Raw genomic sequence first — 13,760 nt, 5'->3', positions numbered from 1 at the left:
GGAAAGGGAGGGGGAGGAAGACAGGGTAAAGGAGAAAGAGAGAGAGGAGGACAGAGTAAAGGAGAGAAAGAGGGAGGAGGACAGAGTAAAGGAGAGAAAGAGGGAGGAGGACAGAGTAAAGGAGAGAGAGAGAGAGAGGGAGGAGGACAGAGTAAAGGAGAGAGAGAGGGAGGAGGACAGAGTAAAGGAGAGAGAGAGAGGGAAGAGGACAGAGTAAAGGAGAGAGAGAGAGGGAGGAGGACATAGTAAAGGAGAGAGAGAGAGGGAGGAGGACAGAGTAAAGGAGAGAGAGAGAGGGAGGAGGACAGAGTAAAGGAGAGAGAGAGAGGGAGGAGGACAGAGTAAAGGAGAGAGAGAGAGGAGGACAGAGTAAACGAGAGAGAGAGGGAGGAGGACAGAGTAAAGGAGAGAGAGAGAGGAGGACAGAGTAAAGGAGAGAGAGAGGGAGGAGGACAGAGTAAAGGAAAGGGAGAGGGAGGAAGACAGGGTAAAGGAGAGAGAGAGAGAGAGGAGGACAGAGTAAAGGAGAGAGAGGGAGGAGGACAGAGTAAAGGAAAAAGAGAGGGAGGAGGACAGGGTAAAGGAGAGAAAGAGGGAGGAGGACAGAGTAAAGGAGAGAGAGAGAGAGAGAGGAAGACAGAGTAAAGGAGAGAAAGAGGGAGGAAGACAGAGTAAAGGAGAGAAAGAGGGAGGAAGACAGAGTAAAGGAGAGAAAGAGGGAGGAGGACAGAGTAAAGGAGAGAGAGAGAGAGGGAGGAGGACAGGGTAAAGGAGAGAGAGAGGGAGGAGGACAGAGTAAAGGAGAGAGAGAGGGAGGAGGACAGAGTAAAGGAGAGAGAGAGAGGGAGGATGACAGAGTAAAGGAGAGAGAGAGGGAGGAGGACAGAGTAAAGGAGAGGTAGAGAGGGAGGAGGACAGAGTAAAGGAGAGAGAGAGAGGGAGGATGACAGAGTAAAGGAGAGAGAGAGGGAGGAGGACACAGTAAAGGAGAGAGAGAGAGAGGGAAGAGGACAGAGTAAAGGAGAGAAAGAGGGAGGAGGACAGAGTAAAGGAGAGAGGGAGGGAGGAGGACAGAGTAAAGGAGAGAGAGAGAGAGGGAGGAGGACAGGGTAAAGGAGAGAGAGAGGGAGGAGGACAGAGTAAAGGAGAGAGAGAGGGAGGAGGACAGAGTAAAGGAGAGAGAGAGAGGGAGGATGACAGAGTAAAGGAGAGAGAGAGAGGGAGGATGACAGAGTAAAGGAGAGAGAGAGGGAGGAGGACAGAGTAAAGGAGAGGTAGAGAGAGAGGGAGGAGGACAGAGTAAAGGAGAGAGAGAGAGGGAGGATGACAGAGTAAAGGAGAGAGAGAGGGAGGAGGACACAGTAAAGGAGAGAGAGAGAGAGGGAAGAGGACAGAGTAAAGGAGAGAGAGAGAGGGAGGAGGACAGAGTAAAGGAGAGAGAGGGAGGAGGACAGAGTAAAGGAGAGAGAGAGAGGGAGGAGGACAGAGTAAAGGAGAGAGAGAGAGGGAGGAGGACAGAGTAAAGGAGAGAGAGAGGGAGGAGGACAGAGTAAAGGAGGGAGAGAGAGAGGGAGGAGGACAGAGTAAAGGAGGGAGAGAGAGGGAGGAGGACAGAGTAAAGGAGAGAGAGAGAGGGAGGAGGACAGAGTAAAGGAGAGAGAGAGGGAGGAGGACAGAGTAAAGGAGAGAGAGAGGAGGACAGAGTAAAGGAGAGAGAGAGGGAGGAGGACAGAGTAAAGGAGGGAGAGAGAGGGAGGAGGACAGAGTAAAGGAAAGAGAGAGAGATATGTTCGTCGGTCAGATTGATAGTGTACCGCTCCTCTCCTAGGCTCCACATGTTGACACAGTCTCCTATACTCGTTCGCTTCAATCCCTTCATCTTCTATTCTTCCATCATGGATCCCTCACATTCTTCACATCCGGACCCCTCATACTCACACAGGAACAGTCCCTCAGACTGAGACCAGCTTTTCTTAAAGGATTATCTTTCTCTTAAAGGATTTTTGAAATCTCTGGAGAGTATCATTCTTCTTACTCTGGCTGCAATATGGTAACATACCATCTCTCCCTCCTCCTGGAAGCGATCGTCTGGGACAGGGCTTTCTGTTCCCTGGGTGAGGGCAGGAGGCAGTGGCAGCAGCCCTCCACCCCAGAGCCTTACAACCAGAGCCAGTCCTTTGTCAATGTGACTTTCCCTCCAGGGATCCTCTGGGGCACTGGGACCTCCTCCTTCCAGACCCAAGGGGGACTCGGACCGGGACAAGCCCCTCAATTTGGGACCACTTCACCCACTCGGGCCCCCCACTGAGGTGTCACAGACACAGGCAGTGACAGCTACACCCACTGGGAGGAGGATGTTGACGCACTGGGGTACATATGGATGCACTCCTATTACTTCTCCCTCTCCTGGCCCCGTATCTTCCCTGACGGGGTTGCCACTAGTCAGCCAAATATGGTGGCTGTGGAGAAGTATTGGAAACTGCTCAACAGGCTCCGAGAGAGAGGCATGAGCTGGTGATGACCTTTTTCCTCTGGGACCTTCTCCAGGCCCTGCAGAAGCACTGGGGGCTGGAGGAATGACTTCCTGGTGGGGTTGTTTGACATGCTGCCTTCTGTTTCCAGACATACGGGGGACGTGTGAGGTACTGGATCACCATGCACAACCCATACCTTGGTGGCTGTCCAGGGGTACGGGACGGGAGTTCACGCGCCTGGAGTGGTGTAAAGTACTTAAGTAAAAATACTTTAAAGTACTACTTAAGTATTTCTTTGTGGTATCTGTACTTTACTATTTATATTTTTGACAACTTTTACTTTTACTTCATTACATTCTGTCACGTCTGCTCCCGCTCTTCCCTTCCCCTGGCGCTTGAGGGCGCCAGATTACCTTGCATCACGCACTCCTGCCATCCATCATGCACACCTGCCTTCCCTCATCACTCGCATCAGCGTTATTGGACTCACCTGGACTCACTTATCTCCTGTTTATTTCCTCCCCTATATTTGTCAGTTCCCCAGCTCTGTTCCCCACTGCTGCATTGTATTGTTTTTGTCTTTTGAATTTGTTTCTGACGCTGTTCCTGTCTCGTCTCTGTCCGTTATAATTAAATGTTTTACTCCCCGTACCTACTTCATCTCAACAGCGTCATTCCGTGTGACACACATGAAAATTATGTACTTTTTACCCCATACATTTTCCCTGACACCCAAAAGTACATGTTACATTTTCAATGCTTAGCATGACAGGGAAATGGTCCAATTCACACATTAATCAAGAGAACAACTCTGGTCATCCTACTGCCTCTGATCTGGCACATTCATTAAACACATGCTTAATTTTAAAATTATGTCTGAGTGTTGGAATGTGCCCCTGGCTATCGGTAAAAAAAATAAATGAAAAAATGGTTCCGACTGGTTTGCTTAATATAAGCAATTTGAAATTATTTATACTTTTACTTTTGATACGTAAGTATATTTTAGTAATTACATTTACTTTTGATACTTAAGTATACTTAAAACCAAATACTTTTAGACTTTTACTCAAGTAGTATTTTACTGGGTGACTTTCACTTTTATCTGAGTCATTTTCTATTAAGGTATCTTTACTTTTACTCAAGTATGACAATTGGATATTTTTTCCACCACTGGTCAAGGGCCAGAAGAAGTCTGAAGTTGCCCCTAGACGCAAATATTAGGTCAGTATTTGATTTTCTTCCAATGGGAATGGTTAGGATTTCGTAAGGGAAAGTTGTTCCCAGTTCTGTGTAAAAGGGCAACGACTATCTGTGCCTATTTGGGAGAGGGGACAGGGGGTTATGTTGTGAATTAGAACCCTTTGGATAGATTGAAACTGAGACCCCGTTTAGTCAGACTTTGAACTTCACTTTAGTCTTTGAACTTCTGTAGGTTTTATCAGTGGTCAATGAATGTTTGTGTTTTTCATTGGGTTCAAGACATTGCAAAGAAAATGAGTGAAGACATAAAGCTTTGACAGCCATGGTACATGCTGTGCTTTCTTCAATAAATCAGGTTAAACTCATCCAAAAGGTTTCAAGTTGTGATATATTCACTGTGCTCCTTCAGCAGCTATTAGCAGTCATTGACCTCTTGTTACCGTGTGTGTTTACCGTTTGCTATGAGGTTTATTACAGCAGCAGTACTGTGAACAGTAAACAGGACACTTAAGGAGACACTGGGGGTTAAAGCCTGTGACATCAGCAGTTTTGTGGGCGGGCCGGTCGGCACCACAGCACAGCAGTAGGTTAGGAAGATATCAGGCTTCATTAATAATCACTTATGTCCCAGCACATACTTAGACACTGTACAGGTCCAATGTCTGTAGTATGTGCAATGTCTCTGCCATAATGCAGTGCATGTTTAACTGACCTCCATTTCATTGACACATTTACAGGCGCATACCAAAGCGTGGCACACATATAACACCCACTTCCACCCGACTCAGAAGGGTCAGGTGTCCCTCGTCCTGGGTTCCCTCTGCCAGCAGTCCATGGAGGCGGTGCTTGGCTGGTTCGCCAATCCCAACTTCGTGGACGGAGACTGCCAGCCTCTATGAGATCCACTACTAGATGGCTCCTGCTTGAGTTCACCCCTGAGGAGAAGCTCTGGGTGAGGGGAACAGCTGACTTCTTTTCCCTGTCCTTTGGGCCTAACAATCTGTGTCTGGGCCAGAGCCTGGTGTTCCCAGACCTGAGGCGGGTACTGGGCTGGGTGCGGCTGGAGTACGGGGACCTTCCAGTGCTGGTGGCGGAGGGGGGCTGGTTCTCAGATGCAGCTGTGGAGAGGGAGGATACAGTCGCTATCTACCTGATGATGAGGTTCATCAACCAGGTGTTGCAAGGTGAGGAGGGAGGAGGGGGTAGATGAGGGGGCAGGGTTAGGGAAAACAGAGGTCAACAAGAGAGTATATTTGACAGACTGACCCCTTTTAATATATTTAACCTCTGCACTGTTGTGCTATTTCTACCTCTGTGGTAACTGTGTCTCCTCATTTAATTATCTCTGTGTTTGTTTGTGTCCAGCGATGGTGTTTGACAGTGTCAGAGTGTTTGGCTACACAGCCTGGTCTCTGGTGGATGGTTTTCAGTGGAGCTACGGCTACAGCGTGACAAGGTCTGTTCTATATCGACTTCAGTCAGGCCAACTGAACCAGGGTCCCAAAGACCACCGCTCAGTTCTACAGGCAGGTTGTCAAGGAGAACGGTTTCCCTGGCGATGAGACCACCAGAGAGGTCAAAGGGTGTTTCCCATGTGACTTCCACTGGGGCGTGGCCGACTCAACCCTACAGGTGAGGGGATGAGGGATGAGAAGAGGACAGGATGCAGAGACGAGAGAGGGAGGAGAAAGGAAAAATTGAGGAGATTGTGATTTTATTTAGTAAAACTGCTCTGCTTTTTTTGCACTCGATCTCGAACAGAACAATACGCAAGCTAGGTCATTACACACCTTGTAAGAAATTAACACAAACATGTATATTCTTGTTCTCCTTTATTAAAGGTCCATTTCCACCCCTTCTCCCCTCAATTCTTGGACCCCCATCTGACAGGGGACAGGGCGCTGCGTCCTGTCCAAGGGGTAAAGCTCCACACCAGGATAACTACCTGGCCATCCGAGATCACCTGGGCCTCTTTGAGTCCACAGGGGCATCTCACTACCGCTTCGCTCTAAACTGGTCCCTCATCCTGCCCCATGGAGATCTGTCTAATGTGAACACAGAGGCCCTGGGGTAGACGCACACTGTATAGTGCGTATTCAATGTTTAATACACATGCAAACATACACTAGAATGCACGCCTGCATGGATAAACTTTGCATTTTAAATAACTTCAAACTCTTTATAACAGATACTATCGCTGTCCCCTGACTGAGCTCCGCAAGCAGGGCCTGGAGGCCATGGTCACCCTCTACTACCCCACGAACAGAGCCCCTCTGCTGGGCTTGCCTGGCCCGGTGCATGGCTCCAGAGGCTGGCTGAACCAGAGCACGGTGGAGGCCTTCCAGAGCTACGCAGCCCTCTGCTACAGGGCTGGGGCCCTGGGTGAGTTACTGGATCACCATCAATGAGCCCAACAGACTGATGGAGTGGAGAGGAGCAGCATCTGGCAGCCCATAGCCTCCTGCTGGCCCACACTAAGGCCTGGCGGCTCTATGAGAGGGAGTATCTCAGCCAACAGAGAGGACGTGTCCCTGGCCCTGCACGAAGACTGGGTAGAACCCGCCAACCCCTTCCTGGAGTCACATGCAACCACCGCTCAGAGATTCCTGTGTTTTGTAACCTTTATTTAACTAGGCAAGTAGGTTAAGAACAAATTCTCATTTTCAATGAAAATACAGTGAACTCACAGACTTTACTGTATGAGGAACCTTTGAGATCCTAAAGTGAATCCCAGTGAGAACTGTCCCGCTGTACTGAGACAAACATTCTGTGCAGTACTGTAGCCACAATAAAGCCTCAGTTGGTTTATGGCCCCCACACATGCTACAGCTTGTTGTTATTGGTATTGCTTAAAGTGTCTTTTCTGTATGCAGAAATAGTGATTCTGACCTCCCACTTCTCCCTGTCTTCTCTCCACTCCAGCTCGTCAGTTGGATGGAGTCAACCTAAAGGGCTTCTACATCTGGAAACTGCAGGATCGACACGTCCCTCAGTTCGGCCTCTTCACCTCTTTCCACCACCAGTCCCAACCCAAAACCTCCATCGCAGCCTACCGAGGGATCATTGACTGCAGTGGTTTCCCTGGCAACAACGTCACATCTTCCTGTAGGGTCAGCAACCGCCGGACGGTGTGTTCCATCTGCGCTCGCATCTCAGAGAACAAACCCCTGCTGTTCTTCGCTGCATGTCTCCTCATCACGCTAGCTGTGCTAGTGGCAGTCATCATCATCATCGTCAGGAGGAAGAGGACTAGGAGTAGGGGGTGCCGGTGTGTCCTGTCCCATTGGGGATGAAGTGTCAGCTGTGGGAGAGAGTGTCCCTGCAGCGTGTGACGGATAGGATCCGAGTGGTCAGCTGCTAGGCGTTTGGTCCTGTTGTAATGGTTCTTGGGGACAGGTCTAGGATCCGCTTACCCTCCTGAAATCGTAACCTTGAACTGAGAGGAAAAACACAAAACTGACTGTAGAGCAGTGTCTAGGGGGAAACCTCAACCTCAACCTCACAAGCCCACTGGGATTGTGCTCAACACAGTGGGATCAGCGAGGGCCAATGGGTCATCTTTACCAATACCAAGTGACTAATAGTCTCTGTCTGATCCCTAGAGATCCCACATATTGAAAAACAATGTATCTCCAATGAATACAATTGACAGTTTGTAGCCTATAAACTATCATAAACATTTGTATTTATTATGAATCCTCATGCTGCCAAGGCAGCAGCTACTCTTCCTGGGTTCCAGCTACATTAAGGCAGTTTATACCATTTTAAAAACATTACAATACATTCACAGTTTTCACAACACACTGTGTGCCCTCAGGCCTCTACTCCACCACTACCACATATTTACAGTACAAAATCCATTTGTGTATAGTGCGTATGTTATCATGTGTGTGTGTGTATGCATGTATCTGTGCCTATGTTTGTGTTGCATCACAGTCCCAGCTGTTCCATATTAATATTAGCTCTCTGTGTACATCCAAGGCCCAGCCGTGCTGCCCTGTTCTGAGCCAATTGCAATTTTCCTAAGTCCCTTTTTGTGGCACCTGACCACATGACTGAACAGTAGTCCAGGTGCGACAAAACTAGGGCCTGTAGGACCTGCCTTGTTGATAGTGTTGTTAAGAAGGTAGAAACTAGGGCCTGTAGGACCTGCCTTGTTGATAGTGTTGTTAAGAAGGTAGAAACTAGGGCCTGTAGGACCTGCCTTGTTGATAGTGTTGTTAAGAAGGCAGAGTAGCGCTTTATTATGGACTTTTCCCATCTTAGCTACTGTTGTATCAATATGTTTTGACCATGACAGTTTACAATCCAGGGTTACTCCAAGCAGTTTGGTCACCTCAATTTGCTCAATTTCCATATTATTTATTACAAGATTTAGTTGAGGTTTAGGGTTTAGTGAATGATTTGTCCCAAATACAATGATTTTAGTTGTAGAAATATTTATGACTAACTTATTCCTTGCCACCCACTCTGAAACTCACTGCACCTCTTTGTTAAGTGTTGCAGTCATTTCAGTCGCTGTAGTAGCTGACATGTATAGTGTTGAGTCATCCGCATACGTAGACACACTGGGTTTACTCAAAGCCAGTGGCATGTCATTAGTAAAGATTGAAAAAAGTAAGGGGCCTAGACTGATCGTGTATCGTGTAGGCCAACAATAGACTGCCCTGTATGACTTGTTAGTGTGTATCACTCTGTGTACTGATCTCATGTCTTTGTATACTTGTAATCATAGGGAGTTCATAGGGCATATGGACTGATGGCAGAAGTATTTTTCTCTCTTGGCTCCAGAGACATGTTATCTATGGATGGCCAACTCAAGCACTTGTTTAGTTTGATTTATTGTGCGATTTTATTGGGGGGGGCTAAAGATGATGTGTAATTCCATTGTAAATACATAATATGTTATTCTGTAAATTAAACCATAATAATTTGCTATATATGAAATTCAATAAAATACAACTGTATGTTGCAGCTTTCCCTTTTTCAAATTTATGTTATCTGTTGTAGAAGCTTTGATTGTGCCAGAAATGTTGCTGTTCTATGCGCGCACTGCTTCTTTGAGACACTGCTGCCCCCTAGTGGGGATTTTATGTCCCAACGCTGGTTCAAGGCCCTTGGAGAGAATACAGAGAGAAAGAGCTGACCATGATACACAGGCTGAGAAAGGTAGAAAATAGTCAGAGACAGAGTACAGGATTAATTAATACCATAGTCTACCACAGAGTCTGATTCTGATTTTAGTATGTAAATGAACTGACAAACGTAGATAGTTAAGTCATCTTGAGCTGTCATTTGTAGCGATATGGAATCTCCACATGAAGCAGTTTTTCTAGGTTGTGACAGTCAAAGACCACTAATACAAATAAGAAAAGCCTTTGTTTGTTCTGATAGATTGATAGAATAACTTTTGACGTTGTTCTCATCCTATGCTTATCGCTTCCTCATCATCATTCTAGATCCAGCAAGGGCGTATGAAGCAGTGAACCATATGTACGTATATACTGTTGAATTGAGAGTTGTGTCCCAGATACATATTATTCTAAATGTTGCCCCATGTTGCATCATTGAGGTCCAGATAGGTAACAATAAATATAATGTTAAATGTACAGTGTAATTATTTATATATTAAATTATACTTTGGACAATATAATCAAGCATATATAAGCAATTCTAGGCCTGTTTTTCATTGTCCACTCATACAATAAATGGGTGTACCAGTTATTGCAGACAAGCGTCTCTGGAATGTAATGACAGGGAGGGAACTAATGACAAGTAGCGTACAGCAAAGCAATGCTGTCGAAATCACATGATCCGCTTTTCAGCTTGCATGCAGTTGGTATTAAAATGTTTCCAGCATCACAAACTGTCAACTGCGTACATTGTGACAATATTTCCAGAAAATACACATGTCCCTCGGCTCTTTTGTAACTAGCTAGCGATATATTTTATGACATCGTGGCTCAGTCACGTTTCCGCAGAACTTAGCATTTAGTGGAAACTAGCTGTACCCTTGCAACTGTTATTGTTGCTTGGATCCAAAAGTGACAGGCAGAAAGAACGAAAGTGCGAGGGGGACTGCGAATTAGCTGGGTTAGCTAGCTACTAGTAGGGCTGAAGCAAAGCGAGGCCTGACTGAGCGAGACGATCGTGTTCCCTTCCGACAGAAACACGGCGAAATCATGGCCAACATCGCGGTTCAAAGGATAAAACGGGAATTTAAAGAGGTTCTCAAAAGCGAGGAGGTGGGCTTATTTTTTTCAATCGACCGTGAACGATACGCTAAATAGCTAGCAAGCTAACGCTAGCTGAGTTGGTGTCTAACACGATTGCCTGTTGTTGAAAATGAGTGTTTTATTAGCTAGCTACTGAGGTTACTTAGCCAGATGTTAACAAAGGTGAAGGACAAGGCGCTAACTACCCTGTTTGCAAACGAAGGCCAAGGAAGGAACGCGTGACTGGATTTTTCGCAACGTTGCTTAACGTTATGTTGCTAATTTAACTAGCCTACAGGATATTCCCTGCCTTGATGTTAGCGTTTCCAGCTAAGGTAGCTAGCTAAGCATTGAAAGAAGTCACGGTGGTTTAATATGAGGCTTAATTAACCTTTCTAACGTCAGACTAGGGGTGGTAGCTAACTAGTCAACTAAGAAGTATGATATTTGCCACCCACAGTTAACGCTGTGTTTTTACTACCAGGGTGTCAACTTCTGCCGCATTGACAGATTTGGGTTCGAAAGCTAGCGTGACATTTTCTACCTACTTGTCCTGTTGCAGGTGATTATGACATGCTTCATGCATAGAAAGTTAAGGGTATTGCGCAACATAAGTGTCATGTCATGGTAGTATTTTAACAGTAAATGGAGTTAACGTTCGCCAACAAGTTTAGCATATCCCGTAAGAATGTGTAGCACAACTTGGACATGACAAACTTCTCATACTGTTGCTTCTTATCAAATTATATCAAATATTCAAGTGGAAGGAGACAGGTCATGTAGGAACGTATTAGCTGTCACCGATCGTTCTGTGAGTATGTCTGTTGAGAGGAAGTTGGGTAGAGATGAGGTACCCTCTTATGGCTACCCCTCCTTTTCTTACACCCCAGCACATGCTCTGTGACAGAACCAACTGATGACCTCTGCTTCTCTCCTTCTCTGACAGACGAGTAAAAACCAGATAAAGGTGGACCTAGTGGATGAGAACTTCACAGAGCTGAAGGGGGAGATCGCAGGGCCACCTGACACGCCGTATGAAGGTGAGAGGCCGGGGTTTGCTGACTTGGGACTGTGGACACACCTAACTGGTTTACCTGGGACAGACTTACCTGTGTTTAGTTGAGGGCTGAGGCAGACTTACTTCTCTTACCTGGGTCAAACTCTAGTCTGTCTAATGCGCCACAATAGGATTCAAAGCAGTTTTCCATCAAGGGAGCTAGGCTTGTGTCATGCAAAAGGTTACAGAAGATTTGAGCAGTCGCTTGATCCCATATTTTAGTTAGTACTTGTGCATATGCTGGTGTTCTTGCTGTCATAACTATCTGCTTTCTGTATTCTTCAGGTGGCAGATATCAACTAGAAATTAAAATTCCAGAAACATATCCCTTCAATCCACCAAAGGTATGTATAAAAAATAACATTCTAATGTTTATTGTTCAGTTGTGAATGTTGTCAACATTGACCTGGGCCAGGGTGAAGTTGCTAATTCACTTGCTTGTTTATGTGCTTCCCAGGTGCGATTTATCACAAAGATCTGGCATCCCAACATCAGCTCAGTCACAGGTGCTATATGTCTGGACATCCTCAAAGACCAGTGGTAAGTCACTCTGTTCCAATACTCTTTAAAGTTTTTTTTTTTTTCATTGTCATGTCTTAGTTACGGATGATCCCAGTTCTTAGTACTCTAATACCATCTCCTCTATGTGTCTGACAGGGCGGCAGCTATGACGCTGAGGACAGTGCTGTTGTCACTACAGGCCTTACTGGCAGCTGCAGAACCAGATGATCCACAGGATGCTGTGGTGGCCAATCAGGTGAGAGGAACACTGGGTGTCTATGTCTGTGTGTGAGAGAGGGAGAGTATGCATAATAAGTATGCCTCTGTTTGTAGATTTTGCCATTTGTTCATTGAGTAAATGTGATTTACTCTATTGTCACCTAGTGAGGTTTCTATGCTGCTGTCTTGCTGCCTGCTCGCTATTGTGATGTGTTCTTTATTTCTTTCTCTCTTTTTTGCTCTCTCCCACCCAGTATAAGCAGAATCCAGAGATGTTCAAACAGACGGCCAGACTCTGGTCTCATGTGTACGCCGGCGCCCCCTCCTCCAGCCCAGAGTACACACGCAAAATAGACAAACTCTGTGCCATGGGCTTTGACAAAGTGAGTGACCAACCCCTTATTACTGTCTCATACCTTCATAAGTCATTTACGCTTTATGGTATTACAAGACCACTGTTGATAGGTGGTGTTCTTTGATCTCACTTTAATATGGTTCACCAATGGATCTGTTTTGTGTTTTGAATACTGTAGCACAGTTATGACAGTGTTCTAAACTTCTTACACTACTGTTTGTCCCGTCTCCACAGAATGCAGTAATAGTGGCGTTGTCGTCGAAATCCTGGGATGTGGAGACAGCAACAGAGCTACTGCTCAGTAACTGAGTCTCAACGCCCCCATCTGACCCCTCCTTCAGTCTCCCTCCATCTGAAGCCCTCTTCTCGGCTGTCCCTCTGACCCCTCACCCCTCTTATCTACCTGTTGGATACCCCCTCTCAACCTCCTGGCATTTCTCCCATTGTCATCATCTCTGTACCACTCTCCATCTTCCTTGCCATCTTCACGTTGGCACTGTTCCCTGCCATCATTTCACATACCTCAATCAAATGACTCCTTCCCTTAGGCCATGTGCCATTCCTCTCCCCCTCTACTCATGCTATTCATGTCCATTACCATCCCAACTCCTTCAGACTCGCTGGCTTTGTCTAAACACTCCACTGGTGTCCTATGATGTATACAATCCTTTCACATCAGTTATGACCTTGAAAGTAAGGAAGTGTTGTAAGATTGTTAGAACAGAGAAATCTCCACCATTTTGGCACTTACCACATCACTGGTGTTTCCTAGCACTTGCAGTAGCCACATGATGTATCAACTGTCTTAGTCTTACCATCCTAAACTCTCCACCCCATCAGCAGGGAGCCCCACCCCTCTCAACCCTGTCATGACTATCATCATCACTCTTTCTTCTTCCCCCATTTTTTATCTGGTTCTGGCCTCCTACAAGAAGATGATTAGATTCCCGTTTTTAAAAAGAGAGAAAGAAAACAGAAACGCTCAGTGCACTGTTCACCGATAACGCTACTCAAGCAAATTTAAGACTGGGAGTAAAAAAAATTAAAGTGGTTTGAAAGATATCGCATCCACTGAACTATGCCAACAGAGGTAAAAAAAATGTCAAAAGAATTCATCTGTAAATAAAGCTATTAAAGTCTGTGTAAATTAATCCAAAATGGGTGGTGTTTTATTTGCTCTTTAGAAATTCATTATATTGCTGAATTACTTTGAGTATTGTGTGTTTGCATTTGTGTGTGCGATTAGTACTCTTCCCTCCCTGTATGTGTACAAAAATCTAGGGTGAGAAGCTAAATTTATAATACTGGGAGAAACAAAGTCCAGTGGGAATTATATACTTGAGGAAAATAGAACAAGCATATGCAATACAATATAGAATTGTGTGTGTGTGTGTAACCATGCTGCATACATATGCATATTTATTTAAATAAGTGAATTTGTATGCACTGCACTATCAGTGGCACGAAAGGACTTACTAAGTGGGTTGATTCTGTCTAGACATGATTAAAACCCCACATGCTAGTGGATCGGAGCATGAACTAGATTAACACATTGTACAATGGGCTATCAGTTCTTGTTTGAGAAAAGCCACAGAGCATATTGTTTGTGTAGTCAGGCGAGAGTTATTAGGCTGAACACAACCAGATGGCAGGGTAGGTAGCGTGTTGTGTCTGAGCCAGCCTTGCCAACAAGTCCATCTTTTAACACAGGAGTGAACCTGGCAGTGCTCTCCGATACC

The 13,760-nt window shown here is 45.7% G+C and overlaps 1 protein-coding gene and 1 pseudogene across 1 annotated transcript; both read left to right on the top strand.

The window, feature by feature from the left end:
• Positions 1–1,081: 1,081 nt before the first annotated feature.
• On the top strand, positions 1,082–8,648 carry LOC129827270 (beta-klotho-like; annotated as a pseudogene).
• Positions 8,649–9,480: 832 nt separating this feature from the next.
• LOC129827640 (ubiquitin-conjugating enzyme E2 K) lies at positions 9,481–13,172 on the top strand. The gene is made up of 7 exons (XM_055888661.1): positions 9,481–9,919; positions 10,836–10,929; positions 11,232–11,290; positions 11,404–11,486; positions 11,604–11,703; positions 11,921–12,049; positions 12,256–13,172. Exons 1-7 carry the CDS (start codon positions 9,857–9,859, stop codon positions 12,328–12,330), a joined length of 603 nt encoding a protein of 200 aa, XP_055744636.1. The 5' UTR covers positions 9,481–9,856; the 3' UTR covers positions 12,331–13,172.
• The last annotated feature ends 588 nt before the right edge of the window (positions 13,173–13,760 follow it).

This window comes from Salvelinus fontinalis, chromosome 29, assembly GCF_029448725.1.
Source record: "Salvelinus fontinalis isolate EN_2023a chromosome 29, ASM2944872v1, whole genome shotgun sequence".
NCBI classification, from domain to species: domain Eukaryota; kingdom Metazoa; phylum Chordata; class Actinopteri; order Salmoniformes; family Salmonidae; genus Salvelinus; species Salvelinus fontinalis.
Note: the sequence above shows the minus strand (reverse complement) of the source record. Positions and strands in the feature narration are given on the sequence as shown.

What these genes read in the sequence shown, in the direction of transcription:
- LOC129827640 (XM_055888661.1), top strand. Translation starts at nt 9,857, where the DNA reads ATGGCCAACATCGCGGTTCAAAGGATAAAACGGGAATTTAAAGAGGTT. An exon ending in ATCCCTTCAATCCACCAAAG is followed by an intron (nt 11,291 to 11,403) that starts GTATGTATAAAA and finishes TGTGCTTCCCAG; the next exon opens with GTGCGATTTATCACAAAGAT. An exon ending in ATGCTGTGGTGGCCAATCAG is followed by an intron (nt 11,704 to 11,920) that starts GTGAGAGGAACA and finishes TCTCCCACCCAG; the next exon opens with TATAAGCAGAATCCAGAGAT.